The sequence below is a fragment of the Neopsephotus bourkii genome, unplaced genomic scaffold (genome assembly GCF_033783945.1).
Source record: "Neopsephotus bourkii isolate Nb327-2 ecotype Australia unplaced genomic scaffold, CSIRO-AGI_Nbou_v1 NB_962, whole genome shotgun sequence".
Lineage (NCBI taxonomy): Eukaryota > Metazoa > Chordata > Aves > Psittaciformes > Psittacidae > Neopsephotus > Neopsephotus bourkii.
In genome coordinates this window covers 3,499,136-3,516,778 of record NW_026901456.1, presented here as the reverse complement: position 1 = coordinate 3,516,778, position 17,643 = coordinate 3,499,136, and the positions used below count along the sequence as shown (strand labels likewise).

General features: G+C 44.2%; 1 protein-coding gene across 1 annotated transcript in view; it reads left to right on the top strand.

Moving 5' to 3' along the window:
- The window catches only part of EPCIP (exosomal polycystin 1 interacting protein), a 42,258-nt gene that overhangs the window by 17,239 nt on the left and 7,376 nt on the right, over positions 1–17,643 (top strand). The window contains exon 2 of the mRNA XM_061359352.1: positions 13,366–13,556. Within this exon, the coding sequence (XP_061215336.1) occupies positions 13,366–13,556 (191 nt within the window). The remainder of the gene's footprint in view (positions 1–13,365; positions 13,557–17,643) is intronic.

The window sequence follows — 17,643 nt, the reverse complement described above, 5'->3', positions numbered from 1 at the left end:
TTTGTGAAGTGTCAGTACTCAATTCTTTCCATTACCTGGTTTTAATTAACCCCCTAAAGCCCCTTTGTGCAGCTGGTGATATCAGCTGGGGCCCTGAATAGAAGCCACCCTTGTCAAAAATTTTGGAACAAGCTCCTCTTGAATGGGCCCAATGAGGCGGGGGGATGTTTCCTCTTTAATCCCACATTTAATAGCACGAGCTGGGGACAATAGGCAGCTTCTCCAGCTTTTTGCGGCTTGATTCCGTTTGACATATCCAGCCCTCTTTTGTCCCCCTGGTGAGGACACGCCACCTCCGCGTGCTCCGCACGGGACACCCTCCCTGAGTGTCACCGAGATGAAACAGCCCTGGGCAGTCTCTGCCTCTGGACCCGCGCTGCCGGCTCCATCACTGCCTGCAAAGCTGCTTACCCGCGGGGAGGGCTCCAGCCAGCAGAGCACAGAAACCTGGATGCCGCCAGTTTGGGTTGGTCTTCTTTTTCCTGATATTCTATAAGAATGCTTTTCCATTGAAGAACTCAAGGATTATAAGATTTCGCCATGGCAACATGCTATTACAAATGCAAATGTAAAACTGGAAAAGGGGAAGCTTTTATTTCTCATAATTAGATGACAAAAGGGTATAACACTGCAATTTTCCATATACTTTGAAACTGGAAAAATTATCCTCTCCTCTATCATCTTTTTTTCTGGAAAGCTATGTTTCTTCAAAAAGAGCTTTTGATTGGAGACTATGGAAGAAATAATTCTTAATTTCATTTTTATTTCATTTGAGTGGTGAGGTTGACACTTCACCTGAAGAGTGGCTAGATCTGACTGGCTGCTGCTGTTTTGGGCAGGCATCTACTATCCAAAAGAACAAGTAAAAGACCAGTGTGATCATCGGCCTGGGAGCCACATTTTAAATCAGGAGACTTCACAAGCAGAAGCTGTTCTGCCTGTGACCTTTCATTTGTATTTACAGCACCAGAGCTGATGACATGTTCATTAGATATTTCTTCAAATGCCTGCTGCATGGAGAATAAGTGGACTAATTAGGTTTAGTTTTGGAAAAGAAAAGTCCTAGCATGTGTATAGCTGGCTAGGCGTAAAACACTGAGCAGCACATTGTACAGAGAACACCTGTTAGCATATATTTTTTACTTGTCCGTCTGTATTTATCTTCTTCATTTATGCAAAAAACTTTACCCAGCCTCAATGTCAGGTTACTCCTACCTCAGGAAAAGAAGAAAAGTTTAGATAATAGCATATACTAATCCTAATAAGATAAAAAAGATTAAAAGCAAAACCAAAACAACCACAGAAGCAATGTCTTAGCGCTGGCCCGGATTTCCACATATAAACAGAGATGTGTGGGGACTCCACTTTTGGATGGTGCACTTAGGACGCTCTTAAACAGATCTTGTTTTTGCAGTAGCAAGTCTTTCCAGGAAATCACAATGTCTTAGGACTGGTTACCAAAGATGAAACAAAAATTAGTAATAACTCCTCTAATTTGCCGGTGTACCACCCCATCAGGCTTTTTCTCCCAGCTATTCATCCTGCCTTCTTTCAAGGTCCCTTTAAAAGTAAATTTCTTTAATGATGCCTGCAAACTCTCATCCTGCCCTCCGAGGACTTTTTGCTAATTTGATGAAGACCACACACATAAAATCAAATGCTTTTGTCATTTGTTTCTCATTGTACCCACTTTCTAAAAGAAAGCATCGCCTGCGTTGTCTCATCATAAACATTAGAGTTGGCAATCTGGCACCTTTCCAAATGTTCATTTTTCAGGGTAGCATTTTAGATAATTGTTGAGCTTCATGGTAACTATCAATTATATGACTCACTGGAAGCACTAGCACACTTTTCTGTGTCCTGATACACCTTATGGTCTATTATTGAACTGGCTTTAAATCTCTTTGTGGGTTAAGTCCTCACCAACTCAAGCAAAGCAGGATTTAAACCTGTGACTTTAACACTTGTAAGAATATCAACTGGTAAAACAAGTTCTCTTGAAAGTGGTATTATTAGAAGCTGCATCTACTGATATACATCTTGAAGAGTTATTAAGTTTTATTCCAAAGCCATATAAAAATATTGTACGGTTCAGCTTCCAGCCACAAGTATGGCTTGTGATCTCAGCTCTCAAGCTAAGCAGTAACTATTTCCAGCACATGGAATGAAGAAACGTTACCCATCTAGATGCTAGAGGCCAAATCCTTCAGGGCTATGACATCCATCAACTCAACACCAAACTCTTAGATGCCTGGGTCCTGACATAAAATTCACATTGCTCAGCTAGGCACCCAAGATTCCTACATGCTGAAGGAGTTTTGGGTTTGGGGATGGGATGCGATTCACCACAGCCAGCCTGCCCAAGTCTGCCAGTAACATGTGCTGATAAGGTATGTCTGAAAGACAAGCTTTACGCACTTGACTTGAGCAATCCTATTTGCATTTGCACCATGCCAAAACAGGCTGTCCTGACACTTGCATGTTGGCCAATTTAATTGTATCTGATAAACCCTGGACCACAGTATTGCTGTTCTCCTTCCTCCTGTGTTGTCAACATAAGGCAACTCAACCACACTGACTCCTTCAACTCCATCCTGACCTACCTCACGAAGGACACAGCTGCTGTCAGGCAGACAGCACCTTTCTCTCAAAAGAAAGGGCTCACTTGATGGTCATTTGTACCTGCTGTCTGCAGAGGCCTGCAGGTCTCTCAGATACTTATTTGTCTCCCCTTTCTCTTTTTCTCTTTGCTGTCCCTGAGCTCCTGCAATGCCCAGGATGGCTCACTGGCCTTTAGACCATAAGATATACTTCACCCTGAGAGAAACGTAGTTGTTTTCCTTGTGATGATGGACCCCATTCCCTAGGCTCTTCTCTCACGCTCTGTAACGCCCCAGACATCCCTGTGAAATCTCCCCTTTGGTGCCCCATTGTCCAGGCATCATTTTGCTGGAGACACCAGAAGCGCTGGTGAGGAGAAATCAAAGTGCAGACCCCCCAGGGGATTTTAGCCATGGCAGACACTCAGGAAGATTCAACCAGAAAAGGGTAAGACAATGAAATATGTGGTCCATGATGTTCTCAAACCATAAGAATCCCAAAACTCTGCAGACTTCACAGTATGAAGTTAAACAGATTTCCATGATTTCAGAGAAATAACTTCAGACATGCTTAGGGGCAGTATACCATCTCATAGCAAAATAACTATCAGGACAGTAAACTTTAGCTAAAGGAATCATCTTTAAACAGAGCTTGCCAAATAAAAATGTGAAGGGCTGTTGACTCTCAAAAGATGATAATCTAAGACAATATAAACCAACTTAAAGAGATTAATATGAATATAGCTATGTATATACTTCCTAGGAAATAATTAGAAAGAAATACCAAATGTGAACACCATCCTACACTTCTTCCCCAAACCCCAGAATTTACTGGTTTTGAGACAATTCTTACTACTGCATTTGGATCCATCCATGCCAAGTAAATAGGGAAAAGAAGAGATTTCATCCTAGAAAGAAAAAAACCTTCAATAAAACATTAAATTTATATGAAGGAATGAAATGGAAAAGTCATTTTCATATTAATAACTGATCTGATGAAGGCTATATGAAGTTCAAAGTATTGATATGACATTAGAGTAGCAACAGCATTAGGAGTCTCCACACTTGATAACTGTAATTGTAATAAAATGTCATGCTTAGTCTTGAGATGTTTTTCAGGACTTTTTAGTGATTTTGCTCTCAACAGACTACATGAATAAAATCCCATTTGTTTTAATGTTTGTATTCTTTTACTGTGGTTTCTTAATTCTGTAAAATGAATGGTTCTCCAGAACTGATCAGCTGTTGCCCTCTGACTTCCCTGAGTAAAGCACAGAGGTGATGTCTCTTTAGATAGAGAGCTTCCTGCTCTGTGAAGATTCACCTGCTCTATGGAACACATTAGTTTTCACATCCTCAGTCTGTATCTGAGCACCTTATTTTTTGTCCTGGGTGGATTTATACCAGAAGCCTCGTAGGCAGGAGGGTTATTAGGAGTGCTGAGGGGAAAACTAGCCTGCTGATCAGAATTGTTATTTAGCTGGGTATTAATGCTGGAAGCACAACTGGGATCCAATAAACAGTAATAGACCCGACTCTGTTACTCTTAACTGTATAAAAATGGGCACATCCAGTAAAAATGACACTTAAACTAAGAAAGCTTCAAGCCTTTGCATCCAGTGTTCGCTGCTGGATGTGGAGCAGAATGGACATAGGTATGGATATGTTGTAGGAGCAGACAGAGATCAGAAGAGACGAAGATTGCCAGAGGCTCTGCTTCACTGAATGCTTCGCACCTCTTTCCCGTGTTTGCTCCTTCAAAGCCTGATTACACAAAGTTAACTAAAGCCCTTTTGCCTTCTGTAAAAGGATAAGGATTAAGTGGAAGATTGCTGGTACTGAGTTCATTCATCCTCACTCACCTCATCTGATACACAGCCCTGAATGAGGTCTGAACAAATTTTTCTCTAGGGCTGGGGTATTACAGGCTCTACTGTAAGGCTTCTTTCCTTTATTTTGTGTAAGGAGCTATCCTTCTCACAGAATGGTGCCTTGTTTTGTGATGGTGAGTATGGGAAAAGGGGAAAAGCAATTAATATGGAGGATCCTAAATAGGGACATTTTACATAGGAAACAAGAGGAACTTCTAGCAAGAAATAAAAGTGCCATTCCTACCTTGGGTAATGAGATAAAGATGTGACACAACGGGAAGAACACATTGCAGAAATCCTGCATGATACTCAGAGCAAGTGTACTTCATCAACATTTAAAAATGATTAGACACTGATCAGCAGTAAAGATACAATTGTTTCCAGTGTTCCACTTCAAACACAGAAATGTCCTAAAAGGAAACTCAGATCAGCAGTAATGAGATTTATTACTCTAGAGGTGAATTCAGGGCACTTTAGGAAAATTGAGAAAGGATGAGCAGAGATGGTCTCAAAAAAATGTCAGGCAAATGTATGTACGAGTGACACAGTTTTAGTCTTTAAGCCTGGTTTTGATCAGACTTTTTTGTAAGGGATTTTAATGGGAAGGAAAACTATTTGCTTTCTCCTACCATCCCTGTCTCTGAGGGGCCATGAATTTTCCCACGAACGTACGGTCAAAATGCAGTTAAGAATATCTTGCTTTTGCTTAAGCCAACTTCGTAACTAACTCCCACTGAAACCACTGAGTCTTAAGCACTTTCTTCTTTGTTTTCCTCACCAAGACATAACACCCTTCCATCGCATCTTCAATATAAATCCAGCTTTTATTTACATTTCATGTTACTTTCAAGCATACAAACCAAGCAAGCATCTTCCCTGAACCAGAGTCTTAGGAGAGCAATTCCAAAGGCTCCAGCAAAGAGACAGGTAACAGGATTCCCTCCTTCCTACCCTCCCATAACAAACACCTTTCCCCAGACCTAATATGTAAGCTGCTCCCTGTTCCTTGGGAAAAACAAGGAAGGAAAAGATACATGATCAGCAGTGAACCCCAGTGGTCAACATGATGCATGCCTGAGTGGTTTGAAACAGGGTACCAAGGTTCCACCAGCCACTCTGCCCTCAGCTGTGGGAATGGCAGCTGGGCACATGGAGACAGGTGTTGTTCAGGAGCCCCTGGCGGCATTTAGCTCAAAATAGGCACATCCAATCGCAGGCAAGGCACCCCTGCCAGAGCTGGGACAGATAGAGACACCAGCAGCTCAGTAGCCTGTGCCCAAAAATCCCCGGAGTGCATCAACAGTGGTTACTTCTGTGCCCATCACTCTTCCTTCCCTTCCCAGAGAGGCTCTGGCAGGGATCAGACCCGCGGGAGGCCAGCAGTCGCCCTGGGCTCCTCGAGCTGCCGTTCTCATCGACGCAGGTGTCTCCAGTGCCTCCCAGTTTGTGATGACAGAGAGCTGGGTCCCACAGCTGCCTGCAGCAGGAACTGGAGCTGCCTGGGGACAGCAGCAGGGGCTGAAGGGAAACTCCAGGCTGTCCTGGGTTCAGCAGTAGCAGTCATTTTTCTCTTTCTTGGTAGCTGGTGCAGTGCTGTGTTTTGACTTTCAGCTGGAAATAGAGTTGGTAACAATGATGTTTTGGTTTGGCCAAGGACTTTGTGAGCCTCATGCTCTGCCAGGGAGGAGGGGAAGCTGGGAGGAAGCAGAGACAGAACACCTGACCCAAACTGACCAAAGAGGTATTCCATACCACAGCACGTCATGCCCAGGAGGTAACTGGGAGTTACCCGGAAGGGCTAGGTGGACTGCAGGGTTGGAGGAGGTATCAGTTGGTGCTTGGTCGCGCTGGGGGGGTGAGTTATCAGTCGGCTGGTGATGGGGTGTTGTATTCTCTTCCCTTGTTATTTCCTTTATCATTACTATTATTGGTGGTAGCAGTAGTGATTTGTGTTATACCTTAGTTACTAAACTGTTCTTATCTCAACCCGTGGGAGTTGCATTCTTTTTGATTCTCCTCTCCGTTCCTCCAAGAATAGGGGGAGGGCAAGAAGGGGGGGGGAGTGAACAAGCTGTCTGGCTGGGGTTAAACCACGACACAGGCACAACCAGACGGAAGAAGACTCCAGTTGTCTCTGGCTTCTACCAGCCATCTATGTGTGCCCCTGGTCCAGGGGCTGAGCTGGAGGAGACTGCTGCTGCTGCTGAGGGTCTCCCTCCCTCCAGCGTGGGAGCTGCTGTGACGCATGGCTTGGGGCAGGCATGCCATGAATTCACATTCTCCACAGCCTGCGGGGTTTCTGCACTGTGAATGATCCAGCAGCGCTGCTGCCCAAGGTTCGCTGCCTCAAATGGCTCATTAAACTGGAGAGATGAAAGCTGTAACACAGCCAGATCAATACTGGGAAGGGAGAGCTCCTCTCCCTGGAGGAGGTTAGAGGTGGGGGACAGCTCCTTATCACGACAGCTTGGTCGCACTCCGGCCGCAGCTCCCGGGCAGGGGCACGAAGGACCCCGCTCCCGCTGTGCCCCAGGCCCTCCAAGCCGCCAGGCGGCGTTAGCTCTCCGAGGGGCGGGCAGCGAGCGGGCGGGAACGGGGCTTCCGGCGCCCCCTATCGGCACGGGCAGGAGAGGGCTGAGGGCCCACCGCGTCCGGAAGCTACTGACGGCTGGAAGGGCAACAGCGCCCCCAGGTGGCTGCCGGCCGCTACCTTACGGCGCAGTCAGCATATAGACACAGACACGGGCACACACAGACACGGGCACACACAGGCACAGACAGACAGGCAGACAGACACGCAGTCTGTCCCTCTGGAAACAGCAGCCTGGCTGCTTTTGGCAAACCGAATTTTCTGATTGCTCCCCCCCACCCGCTCAGCTTTGCTCTCACATCTGTGTTTTGTTTACATAAAACATAAATCCCTCCTGCAGCACTGGAAATCCCTCTGCTGACATTAATGCCTTCATTTGCTGCTCAAATCTTCACAATGTCTGCCACTGGCAGGTTTTTCAAACCCCACGTGTGATTTTAGATTAAATATAAGAAAGAAATTCTTTACTGTGGGTGGTGAGACCCTGGCATAGGTTGCCCGAGAAGCTGTGCCTGCCCCATCCCTGCAGTGTTCACAGCCAGGTTGGATGAGGCTTTGAGCAACCTGGGCTAGTGGAAGGTGTCCCTGCCCATGGCAGGGGGTTGGAAATGGATGAGCTTCACGATCCCTTACAGCCAGCCCAAACCATTCTGTGATGATGAGATTCTATGACTAGGCAGTATTTTACAGAGAGGCATGAGCTCCCACTGCCCTCATTTTGAGACAGTGAAACAAAAGCCAGCCCCAAGCTGGAATTTGGCAGCACGCTTTCTGCCCTATGCCGCCCTCCTCCCACCTCATGTCCCCCAACAGAGCCTGTGCAACCTCTCTGCAGCCTGAGGAGGGTGGCAGAGATGGGCCTTCACCATGGGAGCTTCTCCTGCCCTGTCGGTGCTTTTAGACAGTGAAGGTAAGCTGGCAGTGTGCTTCCTAGAGAACAAACAGGCTGTGGATTACAAGATGTGGTTTGTTACTTGCTATTTTTATTGCTGTAAAATTGACTCAGAGGCTGCCTGAGGGTGTAGCTGGTGCACCAGAGGAAGAGGAATGAAAGGGAGAAGTCGGTGGGATGGGAAATTCAGCCTGTAACTCAAGCATACACTGGTGGTTTCATGGACCTGCCATAGGTTGCATCTCTCTGAGGAACAGCAGGGTCCAGTCCCTCTTTTCCTATCAGAAATCAGTGGCTCCAGTGACAGATTCTTGTGGTCAAAGGACGTGGAGAAATGGCACAGTTGGCCTGGCACATCACTGAACACCACCAACCTTATCTTAATGATCTCTAAGATGCATTCAAGGGGAAATGCATCCATGCTGCATTCAGAGGGAGACGGGAGAGCTGAGCTTTACTGAGAATCTCCACCCAGACACAAAGCCATGGTCAGTAGAGCCACATGCCAGCTGAAATCTAGGCATAACAACCAAGCACCCGAATGGTGCCACACATGAAATCAAATGGATGTTTTAGCTGTTAGCAGATGACTGTCTCCACAGCAAAATTTACATCCATAACTGACAGCACAGTTCCTCTAGATATTGTTGGACATGACTAACTCCAGGACAACAAGAAAGTCATGATGTATAGCTCTTAAACCAAATGATACTGCAGTCACTCTAAGTAATGTAAGCCCAGGCCTACATATCAGTGCTATATTAGTGCAGCATATGCCCCATATTAGTGCGGCAGAATAATGCCTGCTCATTATGGGTGAGGCCCATGCTGCTCAGCTTTTTCAAACAACATTAAAATAATGTATTTTTTTCTATGGCATGCAATGAGAAAATACAATTAAGTACAGGATGATACTCCTCAAAATCACCCGTTGGACTGGATGAAGTCAGTATAAGGTCTTCAAAGCAAGTGCTTTTAACAGGAGTAGATTTATTTTTGTTGAGATCTTATTGTGCCATAAAATTGCTTGTACTGTACATAGAGCAGTAGGAGCAGACATGGCTATGCTCGAGAAAAAATACTGTGTCAGGTAGGCTCCACATTTTGGGCTAGGCACATTAATTTGGCTTCCTTCTGAGAAGGAACGTAAGCAAAGTTACATCCTCTGAAATAATCTGGCTATCAGTACAGCTAGCTTCTTTCCTTGTTTTCCATCAGGTTTCTCAAGCTTTAGATGGAGAGATAATCTTACTTATGTGTACACAGTTCCTGGCCTGTAGGTTCAGATGAGCACTGGTTGCTGCCAAGCGTGGAAGCGAGGTTCTTTGGTGTTTGCTTAGAAATGCTATCCCTTGGCAGCAAGACAAAACATCCAGTTCACTTTATGGATGATTGTGAACGGTGACTACCAACCCTAACAGTTAACCCATAGCAACTCAGAAGTAAGCATCAATTTATCACATTCAATCATCAATCAATTCACATGATTTTAATACTTCTGTAACATGTGTGTATGTAACATGCTTATTCTTACTTCATGTCATCATATGGGGTGTTATATTATGCCACACTGTGGCATGTATACTCTGTTCCATAAAACCTCTCCACTCCTTAGCTTATTTTTATTCACCTGAGGCTGTAGAATTTCTGATGCATTATAGGGTTTCTCTTCACATTTACAGGAAAACAATGCCCAGAACAAGGGAAAAAAACATCCCAATCTCTAACCTTCACATTCTTCCTGAAGGAGTACTGAAACTCAGAATAATTTCACGATTCAAGAAGCTATATATATATGTGTGCATATGCACATACACAGAAGATCTAGCAGGTGTATTTATTTTCCTTTAAAGACAAATGTCAAAAGGCATCAATCGTCTTATGCAACTGCTTTTGTGGCTGTCCACTTTACACACAGATGGGAACATGTTACCATTCCCCACGATGACATACTGAAACATGTGGACATAAGCAGGAGCAGTGCTGGACAAAAGCCACTTGGCTCACTTATGAGTCCATGAAACAGAGCTGAACCCAGGCAAGGCTCATATCCATCCCTCAGCCTGGCTCTGAACCTGTCAGAGATCCTGCAGTGCTGTGAGAGCTGAAATGACAGCGATGGGGCTGCCTAGCATATTGCAGAGCCTGGTCTTCAGGGAAGTAATTTACCAATTAAGAGAAAAAGAAATTTCCAGCTAATGGACTATGGTACTGCGGGGATTGCTGGTTGCTTGTGGTAGCAATTCGGCTGAGCAAACAGCTACCACAGGTAGAAAAGAGGGCACACTCCTGCTGCTGTGACCCCACTAGATGCAGTGAGTCAGAAGGAAAAGGCTTAAGGAAGGCTTAAAGAGTGGGCTGGATTTCAGCTATCATCTTGGCAAAGTCAAACCAGAAACTTGGCTTAGGAGCACAGGTGACAGAGCTGTTTGTTCTAGAAAAAAGAAGACTTGACCATTTAAAAATATATTTTTAAAATATGTGGTCTACTAAGAGTGAGAGGAAAACCAATTTATTTTATTTGCAGGTTATATCCTCAGGAATGTTTCCTAATGCTAAGTTTTAATAACTACTGAAATGAGTTAAACAGGAAGGCATTGGGATCTTTTTTCAGTGAAGATTTTAAAAGATAGTCTGAAGTTGCTTAGGGAGCATCTTCCAGCTTAGGGAATGGACTGTACAAGGTTTCAGACCTCTTCAAGCTCTGCCTTCCTGGGTTTCAGTGATTAATGTGTCCAGGAGAGCTAGCTAACTCACCCACAGCTGGAGCACAGCACCGTGAGCAGCCTCTGTGAGCTGGAAGCTACAACTGAAACAGTGAACTCCACCAGTTGGGGTTCTGTAGTTTTCACACAGTTCAGAGACTCGGTTGGAATAGTGAGACTTTTCTCTCGTGCGGCCAGGAAAGGGTTGTCAGCACGGCTTATACTCCAGGCAGACAGGAAGGAAAAGGTGCTGTCACTCAAATGACAGAGCCCACTGGTTCCCTCCCCACCCTATGTGTGACTTCAGAAGCTCTGGTTTCTGGCTTCCTGTTTCTTTCTGGACCCTTCAAGTCAGGGGCTCCTCTCGGCTTGTGCTGCAGCTTGTATATATAGCAGTATGATGTTAGCTGCGCCCAGGTATTACTCCAGTTCATATATTAAGAACTAGTACTAGTAGATGTTGGAGACCTGGCTTGTGCCCACAGGCAGGCTGAGTGCCACAGGATGGCAGCCTTGCACCAAGCAGAACTGCAGACCCCATCTCTCCACCTCCCTCTCCCCCTGCTAGGTAAGCAGCTGGGAAGAGTCTTTTGAGGAAAACCACAGACTTTGAAAGCTGCATCCCCTGTGTAGCTACAGCCAGGTACTGAAATCTCACTTCATAGGAACTGTCAGCGTGTTTAGCATAGAGCTGAAGCTATCAGTGTTGTTCAAATGCTTGAGTTTGACAATTAACATCTCTAGAGCTGAAGCTATACAGCAACCTGAGGCAAACACTGTGCTGAACTCAAAGACTGGGCTGAATACTTCAATATAAAACAAACCAAACTGGGGGGATGAGTTGGTATGCTCAAGGGCAGGGCTGCCACTCAGAGGGACCTCAGCCTTGCACAAAGGAAAGATGAGCCAGCCTTAAAACCTAACATTTTCTTCTGTATTGCTTGTATCTGATAATATTTTGCAAGAAAAGATTACAGTCTGTTTAAGGAAGATGTACTATTGGTTTACCCTTTTCTTATGTTTTGGACTGTTGAATGACAATACTTGTTTTTGAGGATGTTCAGTCAGAGTTGCTCCGAACCTGGTGGGAACAGCTCCTTGGAGTGGAGCTGCATACAGGTGTCAAACCCAGGTTCACTCAGTTTCCACAGCTGGGCTACTGAGCTGGCTGCCAGGCAGACCCTCTCTTAAATTACTTGACAACACCCAACAGACAAAAAGAAAAACTGAAATTACCAGAAATAAAGACATGTTAGGAAAACAAAGCTAAGGATGGTTTGGAGCAAAGAGGGGATGATGCTGTTCCCCTAATAGATGCATCCAAGAAGGCTTACAGTTTATCCTGAAATAAACAGACTTTCTGCTTAGTGTATATAGAGATAAATTCATCACTAACTTATGCATGATACAAGTAAGGCAAAGTATCTCTTATTGTGTAACATTAACAACAGAGAAGTACTCTAGCAAACAGATCCTGTGTGCTTTTCATGTTTGCCTGATGCACAGAGTTCCACAGAGCACCTCTCTTTCAGGAGCTGAATGGGCATCTTGGGAATTCAGGCTTCTGAATGAACTTCTGGTGGGCAGAGAGAGAAATACTACTCCTTCAGTTCTGAACAGGGGCAAGAGTGGGCTGAATTCTCTCACACAGAGCTCTTAAAGGAAAAAGTGCAGTCAGATATCCCAAGTTCATAACCCAGACATCTTGCCTGAAATACTGGTAGTACAATCAGTTGGATGTTTTCCTTTATATTTGCATAAGCAGTAAGTCTCATAAATGAGTAGGCAGGGCTTCAATCACAGCAACATTTTAGTGTCTAACTTCCATTGGTTTCAGTGATGATAAAATACCCAAATCTGAACTGAACCTAAATGACACTAACCCCTGGATTTGGCCAAATGCCCTTTCTGAGGTAACAGCATCATTAGTTCCCAAAGAGATCTTGGGCATGTAAAGTCCAGGCACTGTTTTTGATAAAGCAGCAAATATCTTTTCATTTGAATTGCAGCAATTCTTACTTTTTAAGATGCTCCTACTGCATTTCCTTGTGAAGCTGCTTATGACTGGCCCGTCCTTACAAACAATCCCCCTGGTTACTCAGGCTTCTTGGTACCAGGTTAGCCATAGATATCAGAGCTTTCAGTAGGTACTCTCCTATGGTAACAGCATTGTAAAACATGTTACAAAGATGTTGTTTCCCACACTGGGTCATAGAGAAGCATAAGTTGTGGTTGAGAGCCACACTGTGCCTCTGCTAAGTTGTGACTGAAAATTTCAAGTTACTCTCCCAGCTGGGCGAGCAGGCTCTCCAACTGGACCTGGGGTTTTGCTGTTCTAAGCCTACACACAAAGTCCCTGGAAAGCGGGCAGGGCAGAATATGTCCCAAGGGGACGGTCACGGGGCGCCCCAAGGGGAGGGCCAGCGCGGTGCTAGGAGGAGAGCACAGCACGCTTGAGGCCCCAACTCCCACCCTGTGCCGAGGCTGGCCACCTCCCCGTGAGCACCAGCTCCCTCTGCCTGGGTACATCCCCGCTCCCCTTCTAGAGCAAGCAGGGAGGCTGTCAGTCACCTCTAAACATTCCCAGGCGAGCCTTTTGTGTAGGACAGCACACCCGACGGCAAGGGAGCAGAGGTTATAGACAGGTAGGGATCCTGCTGCGATGGCATTAACGATAGGGGTAGACCTTGGACTGCTCTGCCGGTAGTCAGGGGAACGGCATGGTTTGCCAGCCAACGAAAATATAAAAGGGCAGCAGCGAGTGGGAGAGCCGGCACTGCCGCCTGCCCCGCAGGCTGACCCTGCTCCCAGCCACAGCCGAGCATCCTTGTCTCAGCAAGCGCGGCCAAGCGGGAAGCCGGGTGGTGACAAACCCATCCACTGGCATCTGGAGAAAGAGTAAGTCACTGTCTTTGTTTCAGCTCTAAAAAGAGGGGGTAAATGACAGAGGAACGTTTAATAACTTGTATTATTAGGAATAAGGCCATTTCTCTTCTAGCACAATCATTTTCTTGCCAGTAATTCTGTCCCAGCAGGTTTTGTGGGTTTTTTTCAGATTTGTTGTTTTGTAATCACGGTGAAATAACAGATCCTGCAAAGTTTGTCTTTCATATGTTGCAACTGTTTATGCGCTGTATCTGTGTGCCTTAGGTAATAATTAATAGCTCTATGAATAATAACCATGAAGAACAGGGGAATTGTTTTGTTCAATTTTGCTAGTACTTCTTCAGGCACATCTTTAAAGGTGACAGGAGTGTTGGTGGGAATTATTCCAGCTGACAGGATTTGAGTCATTTTATTCAGTTAAAACTGCAGAAGAGCACTGGAACAGGAGGACTGGGGAAAGAGAAGCTAGGACCTGTGCTTAATTATGGCATTTAATTTACCTGTTGTTTAGACTTGTGTTTTATTCTGTATTATTTAGTTTATAAAGAAAGCCAGTGATACAGTCAGGACAAAACAAAGGAAATATACCATCTTTATATAGCTCTGGAGTTGCAATGGCAATGACAACATCCACTACGCGAGTGAGTGAACATGAGCTGAGATACCCAGTACCACGAAGTCCTACTCCAGCGTCTCAGTCTCCAGCTGCTTAGTCACCATTAACATTTCATGACAGCTTTCTATCATGTAGCTTAACCCCCACACATTTTTTTCTTAATTTAGGATTTGAACAATAGAAAATAAAGTGTTAAAATATGCATTTTATACCATACTCATTCATGAAATAAGCATTACGGTTTGGGCTTGCAAATCTTTAATTTAGTCTAATGCTTAACTTGAACTTTTGTCCAGGTCAGGTTAGAAAGAGAAACAGTAACAAAAAGTTGCAGTCCAGCTTTCTTTCCTAAAGTTCACTCAGTGTCAATACCCTTGCTCCAGGGAGTAGCAGGTTTGACATGAAAATATCAGAATTTTAAAAAGTGGATTTAAAATTAATCTTAGTTCCTGGTGTGTTCAAGTGCTCAGTTTGTGCCGCCAAGGGTAACTCCAGTTTTCAGGCAGTGCTGACCACCCATCCTTGGGACACCTGATTTCCCAGAAGGTGTCCCTTTCTAAGGACAGATGAACAAAGACGGATTTGATTGTGCATACCCTAAAATTGCAAGCCTTACTTATAATGTGATGTGCTAGTGCATTCATGAGCATACAGATTCGCACTTTATACATGTGTATGCACTTTTTCTTTCTTTAGTACTCAGACTCTAAATCACAGGAAGCACAATCCCCATGAAACTGTAGCTTACATACATTCAGTGCATTCAGTCAGCATTGGTACTGAAGTAAATTGTATTTGCTAAGGCTTCTGTTTTACAAAAATAAATAAAATGAGCCTAATGGAAGGCAAAAGGCTAGATCATTCAATAAGCAAACATGGAATTTGTTGAAAAGTACTAATCTATTATATAGAGTAGAATTAAAATCTTTTTACTATGTACATGTAACTGTGTATCCTGGGGTTTCTCTTTAACACAAAGCCAGGGCATGATTTTGTATTCCTGACACCTTTTGATATAGGACTGTCTCATAAAGCATCAGGACAAGAGTTCAAGCCACCAGTGGCCCCATTACTTGAAAGCTGCAGAAGGCACCGCAGAGAAATATCAGTCAACAGACTGGAATAGCTGCCTGGTTAAACAGCAGCAGGAAGAAACTGTTTTTTCTATAGTGCCTTCCCTCTGAGACTCTTAAAGCACTTCATAACCACTGAATAGAAAACTGGGTCTTGTAGTCATAGATTGTGCTAGCAGGCAGGATGGAGGCACTGCTACAAATAAAATTCTGATATTTCATTTCATTAGATCAGATTTATACCACTGGTTTCAACCCAGGTACGCAGATGTAATGACAAATGCTGTCCATGTGCTTGAGTGGATAAGGCATGTTTGATCTGCTGCTGCTTTGTAAAGCTGAGCAGAAGAGTGCTCTCCTCTCAAATTGGTAAAGCTTTATACTACTTTCTTTTCACTTGTCACTTACGTAAATGCTCGTCCTGATGCAATTCGAAGGTGAATACCCAGAGCAGTGGGGGTCAGCCTTCCCGGACAGCATGTACTGTGCACACCTCCATGCTGGAATAGCTCCAGGCCTGTTCCAGCAAAGCAAATCCTGACACTCATCTTGGTCTCCTGCTCTTTATTAGGAAAAGTGCAGATTGCACACGTGAAGCAGGGCATAAAAATGAAAGCCTTACACATGCATCCTTTCTTCTCTCTAGATTTGGAATAATCAGGCTGTGACCTGCCAAGGCTGTGCTTCATCCAGCATTAGAGGGGAGGTATAACCACTCCCAGTTCTTTGGGAGAAAAGGACTTTGCCCTTTTCCTTGCATTTTCTCCTATTAATCTGCCTTCCTGCAGCTGCATGTCACAACCTTCCCCACTATAACATTTGCCTCTGGTATGGACAGAAGCTTTGCATGGGATAGACAGGCTTGACCATTCTGCAGAGATGTTTTTAGATGAACTCTGTCCCTGAGGCTGTGCTTACCTCAAATACCAAAATATCCACACAGGAACATTTTCGAGGTTCTGCGTGTTGTTAAAGCTCAACACAACAGAACTGCCTATTTTGTCTTGCATTTTTATCACTTCTGGGAAGGAATTTGTTCTGCTGCTCTTGACAGCATCATGACTACAGCACTGGCTGCTCAGCCTAATGACAGCAGCCCAGGTTTTTGCTGCACAAGAAAATGCAAATACAATTTTCAAGTTATTGACAACAAGAAGGGATCATCACGCTGCAGTCTGGAAGTCTGTAGAACATCAGTTTTTATCACCAAGTTATTTTCCTGTATTTATCTGTGGAGTAACTAAATAAATATGGTAATTGTTTAAACAGAGATTGAAAACAAAATACTTCTCTCTCTGCCATCAGCACACTTAAGAAACTCCTAAAACTCCCACAGAGGAAAAAGGTCAAATCCAGCATTTTGTTTCCCTCAAGGCCTGAGCCTCCCCGGGGCTTTCTGGTCAGGACTTCTGCAGGTAAGACTCAGGCTGTGAAGGAACTGACTGCATTTTACATAACTCTTTACATTTTCCTGTAATCTTGTATTTTAATACCTGTTTAGTTCAGTAGATGTTAAAAGCTATCCTCACACTTTCTCATGTGCATACCTGTTTGCATACCAGAGACGCTATTTCAGTTTACTCTTTCAAATGCTGAAGAAAGTACCCTTTAAAACCTCCAGTTAGTTACAATTACAACACAGCACAGATACTCACTGGTAGCCCTGTGCAGTCTTCAAAAGCCCCTTCTTCAACAGACATTTCACAGGTTAGACCAACATTAAACATCACTGAAAGAGTACGCAGATGAAGGTAAGCCTGGTGCATGCTTTGCTCCTTAGAGTAACAGGAGCTTGTCTGCACTCCTCCCCCTGCCTTCTTTTTGAGGTTCCAGAGTGGCAGGCGAGTAACTGTACCTATGTCCTTGCTGACACCTTCACTCTGAAATGCAACCTACTTTTTTTACACATCCCTCCCATACCTGCATAGAAAGGAAAAGAAAGAGGCAGTCTTCATAGTTCTAAATGCTTTTGGAGTTGTCCAGCCTTTCATGCTATTTTGATCTGAACTGGGTGGTTCTGGTATTCATTCTGTGTACATTACTCAAGCTGCACAAGATTATATGGATTTAAGCTCCTCTTTGCTTAATACAGCACTTTCACATAGGCACATGTTAACACAAGTGATCAATGACGGGTTTTAATTAGGTTTTTTTTCTGAATAAAGAATGGAAGAAAGCACCCTGTGAAGAAATTAATTATATAGGCTTTGGACTTCCATTGAATAGGATTAACTTTCCTTGAGACAGTAGCATTCTCACACAACAGCCGAAGGCTTTTTATTGCTTTTTTGCAATTTTCTTAATACACAGATCTGTAATTAGGAAAAAAAATAAAAATTAGTGGAATGATCAAAGCAACTTCAGAAACCTGAAATGGCACTATTACTGAATAAGCTTTGAAAATCTCCTT